Source organism: Nycticebus coucang, chromosome 22, assembly GCF_027406575.1.
Source record: "Nycticebus coucang isolate mNycCou1 chromosome 22, mNycCou1.pri, whole genome shotgun sequence".
NCBI classification, from domain to species: domain Eukaryota; kingdom Metazoa; phylum Chordata; class Mammalia; order Primates; family Lorisidae; genus Nycticebus; species Nycticebus coucang.
Genome location: NC_069801.1, coordinates 33,944,054 through 33,960,504, shown reverse-complemented (window position 1 = coordinate 33,960,504; position 16,451 = coordinate 33,944,054). Strand labels below are relative to the sequence as shown.

General features: G+C 41.7%; 1 protein-coding gene across 2 annotated transcripts in view; it reads right to left on the bottom strand.

Annotated features, from left to right (window-relative positions):
* Positions 1-16,451, bottom strand: part of ZMPSTE24 (zinc metallopeptidase STE24) — a 55,478-nt gene that overhangs the window by 27,014 nt on the left and 12,013 nt on the right. For both annotated transcript variants that reach the window (XM_053576248.1, XM_053576249.1), the window contains exons 3-6: positions 16,291-16,377; positions 11,120-11,236; positions 10,589-10,741; positions 8,667-8,808 (exon numbers count right to left, since the gene is read on the bottom strand). In XM_053576248.1, the coding sequence (XP_053432223.1) occupies positions 8,667-8,808; positions 10,589-10,741; positions 11,120-11,236; positions 16,291-16,377 (499 nt within the window). The remainder of the gene's footprint in view (positions 1-8,666; positions 8,809-10,588; positions 10,742-11,119; positions 11,237-16,290; positions 16,378-16,451) is intronic.

The following is a 16,451-nucleotide window of genomic DNA, read 5'->3' as shown; positions in this document are numbered from 1 at the left end:
AGAGTGTTTAGGATTACAGGTGTGAGTCACTATGCCTGGCCCATGTGTTAGTTGTGTAAATTTTAAAAACTTTCTTTAAGGGCGGTGCCTGTGGCTCAAAGGGGTAGGGCGCTGGCCCCACATGCGGGAGGTGGCGGGTTCAAACCCAGCCCTGGCCAAAACCTGCAAAATAAATAAATAAATAATTAATTAAAAAAAAAAACTTTCTTTAATTTCTTCAGGCTTTAGCTCCTTGTTCATGAAGTGAGGCTAAAATCTATTTTATTGAGTTGGATTAAGGATTACATGAGATATTCTAAGTAAAACAATTACTATACTGCCTGATCCATATAAACTACTGCTATTATTTTTATAATTTCTTTTAAAAACAAATAAAAGAAATTATTTCTCTTGAGAATCTGAGGTATGTCACAGAAAACATTGATTTTATATCTCATATGCTTTTTTCCTTTTTTTTTTTTTTTGCAGTTTTTGGCCAGGGCTGGGTTTGAACATGCCACCTCTGGCATATGGGGCCAGTGCCCTACTCCTTTGAGCCACAGGCACCACACCTTTTTTCTTTTCTTTTCTTTTTTCTTTTGAGACGGAGCCTCAAGCTGTCGCCCTGGGTAGAATGCCATAGCATCTCAACTCACAGCAACCTCCAACTCCTGGACTCAAGCGATTCTCCTGCCTCCACCTCCCAAGTAGCTGGCTGGGACTACAGGCACCCACCACAATGCCTGGCTATTTTTTGGTTGCAGCCGTCATTGTTGCTTGGCAGGCCCGGGCAGGATTTGAACCAGCTAGCTCAGGTGTATGTGGCTGGTGCCTTAGCCACTTGAGCCACAGGCATCAAGCCTTTTTTTTTTTTTTTTGAGAAAAGTCTTATTTTGTCACCCTCAGTAGAGTGCCATAGCATCATAGCTCCCAGCAACCTTAAACTCTTGGGCTCAGGTGATTCTCTTGCCTCAGTCTTCCAAGTGGGAAGGCACTTGCTACAACGCCAACTATTTTCAGAGACTGGATCTCGCTTTTGCTCAGGCTGGTCTTGAACTCCTGAGCTCAAGTAATCTACCCATCTTGGCCTCCCAAGATACTAGGATTACAGGCATCAGCCACCATGCCCAGCCCTCTCTCATATTTCTAATGTAAAGTACTTGGTTGTATGTATGTTTAATAGTAAAGCTTTGATAAGCAGAAGCTATTATTCATTTATTGTATTCATGTTGCTTTTTGGTTTGATTGCCAGAAAGTTAAGAGCCAAAACTGTGACCTAATTGTGTCAATAATAGAGGACCTTAGTCTCTAGAATGCTGTTATCATTCTCCACACCTCCATCTCATCTCTGTTATCAGCTGATCATAATTTTTAAATTAATTTAAAAATAATTCTTAAAAAAAAAATTCTTAGAAGCTATCTGAAGTTATTTATGAAAGTAGGTAGACTGGGCGGCGCCTGTGGCTCAGTGGGTAGGGCGCCAGCCCCATATACTGAGGCTGGCAGGTTCAAAACTGGCCCTGGCCCAACTGCAACAAAAAAATAGCCAGGCACTGTGGCGCGCACCTGTAGTCCCAGCTACTCGTGAGGCTGAGGCAAGAGAATTGCCTAAGCCCAGGAGCTGGAGGATGCTGTGAGCTGTGGTGCCACAGCACTCTACCGAGGGCAACAATGTAAAACTCTGTCTCAAAAAAAAAAAAAAAAAGCACCTACGTAGACTGTATGCAGATAAATAAAATTAATGTCTCAATATCTCCCCCTGGTCTGGGTATCTCAAAGTGTGGCCCAAGGAACCACAAATTTACCTAGGGTGCTTGTCAGAAGGAGATAATGGAATCATCTAGCAAGTCAGAATCTACAGGAATGAAGTCCAAGAATTTATCTTTTAACAAATTCTCCAGGGAATTTTTTTTTTTTTTTTTTGCAGTTTTTGGCCAGGGCCGGGTTTGAACCCGCCACCTCTGGTAGATGGGGCCGGTGCCCCACCCCTTTGAGCCACAGGTGCTGCCATTCTTTTTTTTTTTTTTTGAGACAGAGTCTTACTTTGTTGTCCTTGGTAGAGTTCCGTGGCGTCACAGCTCACAGCAACCTCCAGCTCTTGGGCTTAGGTGATTCTCTTGCCTCAGCCTCCTGAGTAGCTGGGACTACAGGAGCCCACCACAACACCTGGCTATTTTTTGTTGCAGTTTGGCCAGGGCCGGGTTTGAACCCACCGCCTGCAATATATGGGGCTGGTGCCCCACTCACTGAGCCACAGGTACCACCCTCTCCAGGGAATTCTTACACTTACTAAAGTTCAAGGGTCCCTATACTAGACTGCAAGCTTGTTGTTCACTGTGCCTGGCATGTAGTATATAGTCATGCACTATGTAACTATGATTTGGTAATGATGGACCACATGTATGATAATAGTCTTGTAAGATTATAATGGATCCAGAACGTTCCCATCACTTAGTGACATCATAGCCATTGTAACACTGCAGTGCAACATGTTGTCTTTAATACTTACCATGTGTTAAAGTTGCCTACAGTGTTCAGTACAGTAACGGTGCTGGACGGGGTAATAGCCTAGAAGCAACAGGTTATTCCATGTACCCTAGGTGTATAGTAAGCTATACCATCTAGGTTTGTGTAAGTAAAACTGTATGGTGTTTGTGTGACAAGGAAACTGCCTAACAATGCATTTCTCAGAATGTATCCTCATATCCTATGACCGTATTTTCAGTAATCTTTATTTACTAAACAGATTAATGATACCACTTGAGGAATGAAGTAATATATTTGAGAACTCTGAAAAATCAAAACCTTCTACAAAAATGTAAGGCACTGCCACCTACATCTTTTGTTTATGATGTCTCATCTTAAGCAGCCTCTTAGCAGCACGTAACACAGGTGACCACTTTCTCTTTGAAGCACTTTCTTCTGCTGGCTCTTAAGACACCACTTTCTGCTGTTTTTCTTTCTTTCTTTCTTTTTTTGAGACAGAGCCTCAAGCTGTTGCCCTGGGTAGAGTGCTGTCGCATCATAGCTCACAGCAACCTCAAACTCCTGGGCTCAAGTGAGTCTCCTGTCTCTGCCTCCCAAGTAGCTGGGACTACAGGCGCCTGCCACAACACCCGGCTATTTTTTGGTTGCAGCCATCACTGTTGTTTGGCGGGCCCAGGCTGGATTCGAACCTGCCAGCTCAGGTGTATGTGGCTGGCGCCTTAGCCGCTTGAGCCACAGGTGCCGAGCCTCTGCTGTTTTTCTTCTTTCCTCAATGGTACCTCTTCCTCCTCCTGACTGTCCTGCCCTCTGACTATGACCATGGCCCCCTTCTTTTCTCTAAGTGCCTTCATCCATGTTATTAAACACTATCTATGTGCCAGATACTTTCAAAGCTATATTCTTGCCTTGACCTCTCCCTAGAACTCCAGACTGCCTATTTGATATTTCCACATGGATGTCTATAAGCATACCTGTTCTTCATATTCATATGTGTGGTTTTCCTCCTGCCTAGTATTGGAATCTCCTTTTTATACCATGTGAGAGAACACTTCTCATTTGAGAGATCTAAAAAGCCAACTAATTGCCTCGCCAGCACTCCTAGCAGTTAACCCCAAGCCCTGGCTTAGTTGATTAGATGCACCCACTGAAGACTCTGAAGACTTAGCTAATTACACAAAAAAGAAAGGAATTAAATCTGTAGGTGCCAGAGGCAGGGATGTTAGGTATGCGAACTGCTGGGTCCCATGTTCTAAGGTAGCAAGAGTAGTGTCCTGGCCAGACTGCTTCTGCAGCATGATTCTGAGTTCCTGGCCTCCCCATGGAACAGCCTATTTTCCGAAGGTTGGTAAACTTAACTTTCTTGGAGATTTGGTGAACTACCAAATATTGTTTCAATAAGCAATTTTTCTGCTTAAATTAGCCACAGTTGATTTCTATTGCTTGCAGAACTCTTAACACAATTTTTAATAGGTACCTCAACGTGTAACACATCCATTAGAATCTTAAGTCCCCACAAACCTGACCTTCTCTCAGTTTTTTTCCTCTCAGTAAACCAGCATTTATCCAATTGCTCAGGTCAAAAATCTAGGCTGTTATCCTTGATGTTGATCCTTTATTCCCTCACATGCAATCTATTAGCAAGGCAATCAACTGTACTTTTAAAACCTATCCCAAAATGCATCCACTTCTCTCCATCAGTGACTAGTGTCCTAGTCTAAGCCACTATTAAATCCTACCCGGATTACTGCAGTCGCTTCCTATCTGCTCTACCTGCTCTCTCTGCTTTCCTCGCCCTTCCCCGCCCACAATATACTCTCTACACAATAGTCCAAAGTATTTTTTTTTTTTTTTGAGACAGTCTCAAGCTGTCACCCCCTCACAGCAACCTCAAACTCTTGGGCTTACACGATTCTCTTGCCTCAGCCTTGCAAGTAGCTGGGACTACAGGCGCCCACCACAACGCCCGGCTATTTTTTGTTGCAGTTGTCATCGTTGTTTTAGCTGGTGTGGGCCAGGTTCAAACCCACCAGCCTCGGTGGATGTGGCCAATGCCCTATCCACTGAACTACAGGTGCCACCTCAAGGTATTTTGTGAAATAAACACCTGACCATGTTACTTTCCTGCCTAAAGCCTTGAATGGCTTTTCCTACTGAAGTTAAAATCCAAACTCCTTAACTTGACTTACAAAGGCTACACCATGTGACTCTTGGCTGTGTCTATGATTTCATCTCAGAACACTGTCCTGCCATCATGCAGCCACACTGGGCTTCCTCATTTTCCTTGAAAATATAAAAATCTAGATTTTCCCATTGATCTCAATATAAATGGCTCTTCTCTTCAGGTTTTGGCTTAATAGTTGTTTGTTCAGAGAAGCCTTCTCTAATGACCCAATCTGAAGTTATCAACTCAAGTCATGCTTCACCACACCACACTAATTTAATTCTCTGCACAGCACTTGCTATGTGATAATTTTTGAGAGCAGGATTCTGAGCTGTTTACTATAATACTCTACCAATTTATAATCCATAATGTTTATTGTTACTATAGTAATAAATTCATTCCTTCAAAATAGTTTTGAGGGCTGGTTACTATTGTTAACAACAAAAAAACATGCATTCATTATAGAAGAGTAAACTGTTATTTAGCAAAGTTGAGTTACCCAAAGTCACGCAGGTAATTTGTGATAGAGAAATAAAACCTAAGTCCACTGACTCCAAAGCCTGACCTCTGAAATGCTACCCTGCAACCTATTCAAGTCTTGATTCTCCATTAAGATGCAGCTCAGGGAATTTGCGAGGGGTTCTGACAGAAAAAGGGAGGGCATGGGGGTGGGGGGATCTCACCTAATGTGCACATTTAGAGGGTATAAAACATGCTCCCTGGGTGAGGGGCTCTTTTGCCACTGAAACTTTACCCTGAAAGTGAGAACAATGTAACCTAAAAATCTGTACCTTCATATTAATTTGAAATAAAAAATAAAGAAAAAAGACACAGCTTGGGTCATACTCCTACATAAAGCGTTTTCTACTTCATCTAAAATGAAAATTGCCTGGATGGTATGTATCATTCTATTGATCACCTCTACTACTACAGCATTATCTACTGTTTCATGTTATGTGATTATAACTTAAATGATCAGTAACTTAGGTTGCCCCTTCAGTAAAAACCCCTCAGAGACTGTTCTACTATACTGATTAGTGTGCTATCAGTTTAATACCTTAAAAAGAAAAAAGTAGGCTGGGCGTGGTGGCTCGCACTTATAATCCTAGCATTTTTGGAGGCTGAGGCAGGAGGACTGCTTGAGCTCAGAAGTTTGAGACAACCTGAGTAAGAGTGAGACCCCAAATCTACTAAAAATAGAAAAATTAGCCGAGCATGGTGACTGGTGTCTCAGCCACTTGGAAGCTAAGGCAGGAGGATCGCTTAAGCTCAGGCAGGAGTTTGAGGCTGTTCTGAGCTAGACTGACATCACGGCACTCTAGCTGGGGTAACAGAGCAAGACTCTGTCTCAAAAAAAAAAGTAATGATTTCAGAGATGAAAGAAATGTAAACTGGAGCAGTGCCTGTGGCTCAGTGAGCAGGGCACTGGCCCCATATACTGAGGGTGGTGGTTTCAAAACTGGCCCGGCCAAACTGCAACAAAAAAATAGCCCGGCATTGTGGTGGGCGCCTGTAGTCCCAGCTACTTGAGAGGCTGAAGGCAAAAGAATCACCTAAGCCCAAGAGCTGGAGGTTGCTGTGAGCTGTGACGCCACAGCACTCTACCGAGGGCAACAAAATGAGACTTTGTCCCTAAAAAAAAAAAAAAGAACAGAAAAGAAATGTAAACTGGCTTATTCCATCATCTTCCCACAGAAACTTATGCAGGTCCATTTCTGCCTTTAGCCGCATTGCATAGCCTCAGCACATTCTTTTTAGTTGGGACCACCTGTTCTCTCCTGCCCTGCGGTTGCTTCTCAGTTTCTATGCCTTTCATCTAACATGGAGGCTTCTTGCTGGTGATATTCTGGCCAGCATGCCAAATCCAACCTGCCATTTCTTTCTTTCTTTTTTTTTTTTTTTTAGAGACAAGAGTCTCACTCTGTTACCCTCAGTAGAATGCTGTGGCGTCACAGCAACCTCCAGCTCTTGGGCTTAGGCGATTCTCTTGCCTCAGCCTCCCAAGTAGCTGGGGCTACAGGTGCCTACCACAACCCCTAGCTATTTTTTGTTGCAGTTTGGCTGGGGCTGGGTTCAAACCCGCCACCCTTGATATATGGGGCCAGCGTCCCACTCACTGAGCCACAGGTGCCGTCCTGCCATTTCCTTTTATAAAGTTTTACTGAACACAGGCATGCTCACTTGTTTAGTATTGTCTATGGCTGCTTTTGCAGAGTTGGATAGCTGCAATAGAGACCACATGGCCTGCAAAGCCTAAACCATCTACTATCTAGCCTTTTACAGAAAATATCTGTGAAACTGTAGTTTAGACGAAGCACAACTAAAACCCCAGAGGGGTGAAGTGATTTGTTCAATATCCTGTAGCTGATAAGTGGTAGTAGAAGAGCCAGTTATGTTCATCTATAAGGATTATAATTCCTTTTTTTTTTTTTTTTAGTAGAGACAGAGTCTCACTTTATGGCCCTCGGTAAAGTGCCATGGCATCACAGCTCACAGCAACCTCCAACTCCTGGGCTTAAGCGATTCTCTTGCCTCAGCCTCCCAAGTAGCTGGGACTACAGGCGCCTGCCACAACGCCCGGCTTTTTTTTAGTTGCAGTTCAGCCGGGGCTGGGTTTGAACCTGCCACCCTCGGTATATGGGGCCGGCGCCTTACCGATTGAGCCATAGGCGCCGCCCAAGGATTATAATTCTTAAATGCTAAAAGTTGTGGTACCTTACAACAGTTTTTCTCTAAATCTTTGTGGGCTTCCCTGACACTTTACAGTAGTCTTATACAATCTAGTAGACAGCTTAACTCTCAAAAGCAATCATCAGAAAAGCAGAGTATATCTAAGACAACTAATCAGAATACCCAATGATACCACAGCCTTTGGTAATCTATAGGTAAGACCTCCAGAACATTGGATGTTCTGTGGGAGGAGACAAAGTCAATAACATTAGTTTTGATTTTTTTTTTTGAGACAGAGTCTCATTGCCATGCTGTCACTGCTCACAGCAATCTCCAACTCTTGGGCTTAAGCAATTTTCTTGCCTCAGCCTCCCAAGTAGCTGGAACTACAGGTGCCCACCACAACGCCCGGCTATTTTTTTGTTGCAGTTATCATCATTGTTGTTCAGTGCATGTGGCTGGCTCCATAACCACTATGCTGCGGGTACCGAGCCAACACTGGTTTTGATTATGAGCACACCAGACAAATGCTAAATGGAATCTGATATTCAAGAGTCCAACTCAATTACCTAGAGAAGCCAGGCAGGAAACAGAAGTGAATAAATCTGTCTAACAAAGAACATAATGTAACAGGGAATGAAAAAGGTCTTGGCCAAAAATTCAAAACGATATTGTAAAGCCAACAAGGCTGGGGCGGTGGCTCACACCTGTAATCCTAGCACTCTGGGAGGCTGAGACCGGTAAGAGGCGGTGGATAAGCTTAAGCTCAGGAGTTCAAGATCCGCCTGAGTAAGAGTAAGACTCCGTTTCTTAAAACACACACACACACACACACACACACACACACACACACACGGGCGGCGCCTGTGGCTCAGTCGGTAAGGCGCCAGCCCCATATACCGAGGGTGTCAGGTTCAAACCCGGCCCCCGCCAAACTGCAACCAAAAAATAGCCGGGTGTTGTGGCAGGCGCCTGTAGTCCCAGCTACTCGGGAGGCTGAGGCAAGAGAATCGCTGAAGCCCAGGAGTTGGAGGTTGCTGTGAGCTGTGTGATGCCACGGCACTCTACTGAGGGCCATAAAGTGAAACTCTGTCTCTACAAAAAAAAAAACAAAAAACACACACACACATACATATACATAAAGCCAACAAAACAGAGCTGTAGGCAAGAGCAGGATTTGACATCAAGCACCAGTTTCTGATGTTGTTCAATATTCCTATAAATATTAAAAAACAAATCGTGTAAATCTTAACCTTTAAATAACAAAATTTTTAGAAATCTGTTTGCTATTCTATTAAAGTTTTAAGAATAAAGAACCAAATAAAAAAGACCACTTGAATAAAACCTTCTTACCTACAGGCAGCCTTACCTTCAACAACATACACCTTAGTCAAAGGAAAGTCAATACTCTTTGCCATTACTTCAATTTCTTGTTTAAGCTTTCCCTCAGGCAGAGGTGTGAATTTGTCAAATAAAGGGGCAATATAATCAGCATAGATTGTGACAAGAACCTGAAAAGTAAATGTCAGAACAACCTATCAATACACTCCGACAGAAAAACTACTCATTATTACATAGCTTCAATTATATTAAAACAACTGTGGGATACGGTAATTCATTCCTGTAATACCAGCTCTTTAGGAGGCCAAGACAGGAGAACCACTTGAGACCAGGATTCGAGATCAGCCTGGGCAACATAGTTGAAACCCCATCCTTACGAAAAAAAAAAAAAAAAAGAGTTAAGCTGGCATACACTTTAGCTAGTACAACTGAGCCCAAGAGTTTGAGGCTGCAGTGACCTATGAATTGTGCCACTGACCAGCAACCAGGCAACAGAGCAAGACCCTGTTTAACAAAACAAAACCACCAATTATACTGACCCCAAATGAGAAATCAGGAAACTTATCTTCTTAGCTCTAGTATTCCAGGCCCAAAGACTACCAGATAGTAAGAGCTCAACATCTGATGAATTAAGCCAAAATGAGTAATCTGATACCATAGTAAGCCAGTGAATTTTATTTTTGAAGATAATGCTGCTACCAGTGATTGAGATAGGTAGATGGTAATAAATAATCCTTGGAATCTCTGACACTTCATAAGCCAATCATAACATGCAATTCTGCCTTTTAAAGTAATCATGATAGACCTGAAGTCTTCACGAAAAAATAATTAACTAGAACATGATCTGGGCTATCTGTGACTTGGTTGGTTTATCTGCTGAAATTAATTACCCATAGTACAAAAATGTTCACTTTGGTTCAAACAGCACTCCCTTAAGCATTTTTGGAGTATTTCCTCTGCTCTTTTTCCTCTTATTTCAATTTGCCATACAATGGATACTTGTAAATCCAACTAGTGTCCGTTTTCTGATCTTCATCCCAGCAGTGGGACGTGAAACAATAAGCATCATGTATTTGAGATTAAAATAAACCTAAGCCAGACTATAGTCCCAGATATTCAGGAGACTGAGGCAGGAGGATTACTTAAGGCCAGAAGTTTGAGGCTGTAGGGCACTATGATCACACCTACAAAATAACCACAGCACTCTAGCCTAGACAACAGTGAAACCCTATCACCAAAAAAACAAAACAAAATAAACCTCAGTGGAGGTGAAGAGCTGACATGATATTTTACAGGAGCTACAAACAGACAATTTGTGTTATGCTGTATGTAGTGTGTGTTGTGAAGTTGTTTAGAATATGGGAAAGAGAAGATGTGGGGCAGGGAAAATGAGAGGGAAGAGTGAAAGGAAAAGAGAAAGTGGAAGAAGAGAGGGAAAGATAGGTGGCAGTCAGGGAGAAAAGGAAAGAGAATGGAAGAGAACAGAGCAGAACAGTAAAGAAGGGCAAGGGGATGGGTAGGGGAAGAGGCGCAGGCCAGGGGAGGAGAGTATAAGAAAGCAGGAAAGTGCGCAAGTTCTTTCCCCTGTCCTTCTTAACTCTATTCTCTCTTGAAAATATCCATGATTTTTAAGCACTAGATATTATTACACTTGATCATTCACTCTGATGGCAACTCACAAATGCACAGCCCCAAACTGCCTGCCAATTGGATTACTAAAAGTGACTACTAACTAGCGTCTATGACTTGAAAGGATTAGCATAAAGACAATAAAATTTATGGTCAATTCTATTTCTATATCCAAAGCAGAAACCAAAAGAGAAATTTATATAAGCATCTATTTATATTTCATCTGCTTCTTAAGAACTATCTCCATGCTAAAGGAGGTTAAATTATTATAATCTCACCAAGGAACTTGTGTAAAAGAAAATGAAATAAAGTCATACTCACCAGAGACACAACTAATGTGAACAGCCAGGCATAAATAAAAAAATAGTCACCCCCAATTTTGATAATATAAAGTAGTAGTGAAGACACGGGCAATAAAATACACTGAGTCACAATAAATTTCTTGATTGCATCTTTCATGAAGAATCCCAACGTCTGGAAAAAGAAAACATCACTGTAAAACACTGAGAAACTGATTTGCTTTTTAAAGAATAAATGAATACAAAAGATACATTATTAAACCAATTTAAATATTAACATGTAGTTAAACTATGTTATGGCACTTGGTAACCTAAGACATTAAGTCAATGTCTTTCATTTTACAGTTTAAAATGAATTCATTTAAATGTTATTAGCTGAAAAGCACTAATAGTTTATATAACAAGACCTTAAACTATGATCTTTACCATATCTGCAGTTCCTTTCAATTAATTCATGCTCTAAAACAGCAAATTATATTTAAATTATTACTAGAGCAAGACTAAAGCAAAGTGCTTCACAATTAAAACAGAACATTTCTATTCTCTATTATACCTGTTGATTGAAACCATGTTTTTCTTCTATCACAAAAGTATTATAAAGACTCCATGGCAAACCCGTCAATGCACTGAAAAGTGTAGCCAACAGCAGAAACACCAAGGACTGAGTGATCTGAGCACGAGCAGAAAAAAAAGCAGTTTTTATAATGCAATATAATTTATTCTTCAAATGTGCTCCTACTGAACAAATCAACAAGTTATTTGCTGAATACTTACTATAGCCCAAGCAACATACATGATTCTAAGGGTAATTCAAGGTCTGAAACATTGTCATTGCCCTCGGCAAAAGTTTAGTTGTAACAGAAGGGGTAAAAGAGGAATAAACAATTCTTTTCTATTGCATAGGTACTGTATGAACATTACCTTAAGTCGTACAAACAAGAGTTAAATGATTTCAGAAAAGAAACACATGATGGCCTGGTGTGGTGGCTCATACCTGTAATCCCAGCACTTGGGAGGCTGAGGCCAGTGGACTGCCTGAGGTCACAGGTGAGCTAAGATGCCATGGCACTCTACCAAGAGTGACCAAATGAGACTCTGTCTCAAAAGAAAAAAACGAAAAAACAAAAAAAAAAAACAAATGCTGGTGAATTCAAGGAAGACGTACAGAACTGATGAGACTTGGGATGCCACTCTGAAGAAAATGGCAATTAGTAGGACAGAAAAGAAGAGGAAAGGAGGAGGAATTTCGTGCAATTTGTGAACATATGGAGAGAGTAAATAATATTCTATAAGTGGAAGATGACAAGATGACAGGCCTGTTTGGGACTAGGCAAAGAAACTTCTAGGAGACTCTAAAAGGAGTCTATCAGGGCAGATGGGGTAGGTGTGCTAAAGTTTTCACGAAAAGCCAACATCCAATGGAGAAAAATGCCCTCAAAAATTACTTTAATTGGGCAGCGCCTGTGGCTCAGTGGGTAGGGCACTGGCCCCATATACCAAGGGTGGCAGGTTTGAAGCCAGCCCTGGCCGGCTAAAACAGCAGTGGCAACTGCAACAAAAATAGTCAGTGTTGTGGCAGGCGCCTGTAGTCCCAGCTACTTGGGAGGCTGAGGCAAGAGAATTACTTAAGTCCAAGAGTTGGAGGTTGCTTTGAGCTGTGACACCACAGCACTCTACCGAGGGTGACAAAGTAAGACTCCGTCTCAAAAAAAAAAATTTTTTTTTATTTTAATTTCTGTAAACGGACCCTTAGCTGGTCAATGGCCAAGAATTGTCTAGTTTCTCTTTAAAAACATTTTCCTGGAACAATGGAGGCCACAGTCTGATTAGTAGGAAGGGAGATATGGGGAAAGGGAAAGGTCAGTGAGACAGTTTTCTTTCTTTCCCTCACAACCCTGTCAGCATCTCTCTCCACCTAGTATTAAACTGAATTATTTATTTATTTTATTATATTTTTTTTTTTTTGAGACAATCTCACTATGTCACCCTCGGTAGAGTACTGTGGCGTCACAGCTCATGGCAATATCAAACTCTTGGACTTAAGCGATTCTCTTGCTTCAGCCTCCCAAGTAGCTGGGACTACAGGCCCCTACCACAACGCCTGGCCATTTTTTGTTTGGAGTTATCATTGTTGTTTGACAGGCCCGGGCTGGGTTTGAACCCGCCAGCTCTGGTGTATGTGGCTGGTTCCCTAGCCACTGAGCTACAGTCGCCAAGCCCAAAACTGAATTCTTTAAAGGTAACTGTGAGCATACTGTTCATCACCAAAGCATATTTGATTTGGTTGTAGCAAAGAAAATAAAAATCCCCATTCCCATCCCCCAAGTTCCTTATGCAAAGGCAAAATAAAGGCTAAGGCTTTAGCAATGTGAAGGGCTGGCCCCATAGATCATTTATTAAGGAAATTCCTTGCTGGCCTCCCACAAGGAACAACATGCGAACAACATGCCAATTGTTACTTTAGGTCTACAGGCTATGTCTAAAGTCTAAACTCTAAAGTCTGTTGCCATTCCACACCACTAATGAATTACAAATTTAATTTCATGGGTGTAGTACAGAGACAAGAAAGAATTAGATGTTCTTCCACCTACCCAGAGGCACCTACATAATTCATTCTTCCTTCACTCCCTTTTTCCCTTCTAACATTCACCTTATGTAAAATGTAAATTTTCCTGGATGTCATAAACATATAACCATTTTATCTCACTACCCACTTGCCCCTCTCTGTTTTTGCCTCCTCTCTTTTTTCATTCTGTATGCTTCAAATACTAAAACACCCAAATTCCCCTTTGGAAAAACCACCACAGGTTTGTCTGTAGTTCATGCCTTTCCTGGGAATATCCTCAACTTCAGCTTAATAAACTTCAATTAATTGAGATTTCTGCATCAGTCACTTATTTGGGGTCAAAAGTAGTAAAGATACAATCAATGAATCCCCAACAATAAAAAAAAAAAAGTAGTAAAGATACAGCCAATATAAGTTCAAAACATAAGAGTAAGGGAGAGGGGAAGAGAAAGGAAGATTTGTCTGGCTATAACGTGCAGAGTAGTTTATTCTAGCACTTGTTCCCAAACAAGGAGTGGGAACAATTTTTAAAAAACAAACTCCAGGACCAGGAGTGGTGGCTCACGCCTGTAATCTCATCACTCTGGGAGGCCTAGGTGGGTGGACTGCCTGAGCTTACAAATTTGAGACCAGCCTGAACAAGAACGAGATCTCGAAAAACAGCCAGATGTTGTAGCAGGCACCTGTAGTCCCAGCTACTTGGGAGGCTAAGACAAGAGAATCACTTGAGCCCAAGAGTTTGAGATTGCTGTGAGCTATGATGCCAGAGCACTCTCCTGAGGGCGACAAAGGTGAGACTCTGTCTCAAAAAACAAAAAAAACAAACTCCAGGACATTTCCCAAAACTACTGAATTGTAATCTCATCTTCCAAAAGTACAACCATATTGTATCAACTATTTGAATATGTACTTTTCTCACTTAACATTACAAACATCTTTGTGAAATGACATAATAACAATCTACATTTTCACTGTTAATGGCTCTGTAACTTCAGTCCCCAACCCCCGGGCTGTGGACCAATACTGGTCCGATCTGTGGCCTGTTAGGAACCAGCCTACACAGCAGGGTCTGCCTTTTCCATCCAATATTAAGTTACATGAAATAGCACATTTTCTTCCCTGTTAGATGGGCAAAAATAGAAAGATCATGTACATAATAAGTACTAGTGAGGATCTAGGAAAAGAATACTTTAGTGCTTAATATACTATAAAAGAACATAAACCCAAAAAACTGTTTTGGGATAGAATTTGGCAGCATTAGAATTTTTTTTTTTTGAGACAAGAGCCTCAAGTTGTCACGTGGGATAGAGTGCCGTAGTATCACAGCTCACAGCAACCTCCAACTCCTGGGCTCAAGCGATTCTCCTGCCTCCACCTCCCAAGTAGCTGGGACCACAGGCGCCTGCCACAACGCCCAATTAGTTTTTGGTTGTAGTTGTCATTGTTGTTTGGCAGGCCCAGGCTGAATTCAAACCCACCAGCTCTGGTATATGTGGCTGGCACCTTAGCCGCTTGAGCTACAGGCACTGAGCCAGCATCAAAATTTTAATTGTAGGGCTAGACAAGCTGACTTGAGCCTATAATCCTAGCACTCTAGGAGGCTGAGGCGGATAGATTGCTTGAGCTCAGGAGTTCAAGACCAGCCTGAGCAAGAGCAAGACCTTGTCTCTAAAACTAGCTGGACATTGTGGTGGGTGCCTATAGTATATGTAAGTAAATTTCCACACTATAATATATAAATGGCAAGTCAAAATCAAGAGTCTAATGGCTAGACACAGTGGCTCATGCCTATAATCCCAGCACTCTAGGAGCTGAGGCAGGTGGATCACCTGAGTTCACAGGTTTGAGATCAGCCTGAGCCAGAGCAAGACCCTGTCTCTGAAACTAGTTGGGCATTGTGGTGGACAGCTGTAGCCCCAACTACTTGGGAGGCTGAGGCAAGAGAATCACTTGAGCCCAAGACTTTGAGGTTGCTGTGAGCTATAATACCACGGCACTCTTCCAAGGGCAACAAAAGTGAAACTGTCTCAAAAAAAAAAAAAAAAAAAGAATTTGGCTCCTTTACAAAAGGGTATACAGGGCCAGGTGTGGTGGCTGACACCTATAATCCTAGCACTCTACTAAATATAGAAAAACTAGGTGGGCATTGTGGTGGATGCCTGTAGTCTCAGCTACTTGGGAAGCAGAGGCAAGAGGATCACTTGAGCCCAAGAGTTTGAGGTTGCTGTGAGATATGAAAGTCTAAGGTACTATAAACCTAGAAGAGAGCCATGATTTTAAAACAACTGGGAAGGAGGTAACAGACTTGGCAATTTCCAACAAAAAGTCAGGAGGCAGTGGTATAGCATCCTGTCTAATTGGGAGGCTCACATTTAATGCTTTGCATAGTAACTAAAATTCCTCTAAAAATAAATAAATAAATAAAAAATAAAATAAAATAAAATTCCTTGGAAGAGGAGATGGCCAACTCAGGCAGTTTAGTGGAGATTCTAAGAGATATGCTCCCTTTGAACTATCTTGTAAATGCATGTGACATAGAAGTACCTGCTTAGTGTGGGGTTCAACAAAATTCATGTTTCCCTTTTCATTGTATAGAATTGTTCCTAAGAAGCAGCTGCCTCACCAGAGACTATTTTTGAGTTCCCTTGCATCTGGATGACGTCAACTGACTGGTTCACCAATGAAACATGAAAGGATCCCTCTTTATCTAGTGAATCTCGGACAGTGCTTCAAGCCTAAGGCTTTACCCAATTCGCCAGCAATGAAAACAAAAAAAAAAAAAAGAGAGAGAGACTGGGTCCCTGGTTTACCACATGGAAGAAAGTCAACTGCTAACTAAAAATACTCAGACTTGGGCAGTGCCTGTGGCTCAAGGAGTAGGGCGCCAGTCCCATATGCCGGAGGTGGTAGGTTCAAACCCAGCCCCGGCCAAAAAAAACACACAAAAAAAAATACTCAGACTATGCTCTTATGTGATTGAGAAATAAAATGTTGTGATAGTCAGTGAAACTCTAGGGTTTATTACAGTAACACAGCATGAGTAAGAAAGGATTATGCAAACAGAGAAGCAAGTCTAATGACAAAAAATTAACTTTAGCATAAAGGTTGCTGAGCAAAAAAGAAAGATTCTGACAAATATATGCTAATGAATCACATACCTCATATTCTGATCCAAAGCCAGCATAACCACAGAAACGTCCAGAAAGCCTCCAGAGATAAGGTATTCCTCCAAAGAGAAGAATAAGCTATAAAACAAAGCATACTTTGGTCACTTTTATTTTTATTTATTTATTTTTTTTTTTTTTTTTGGAGACAGAGT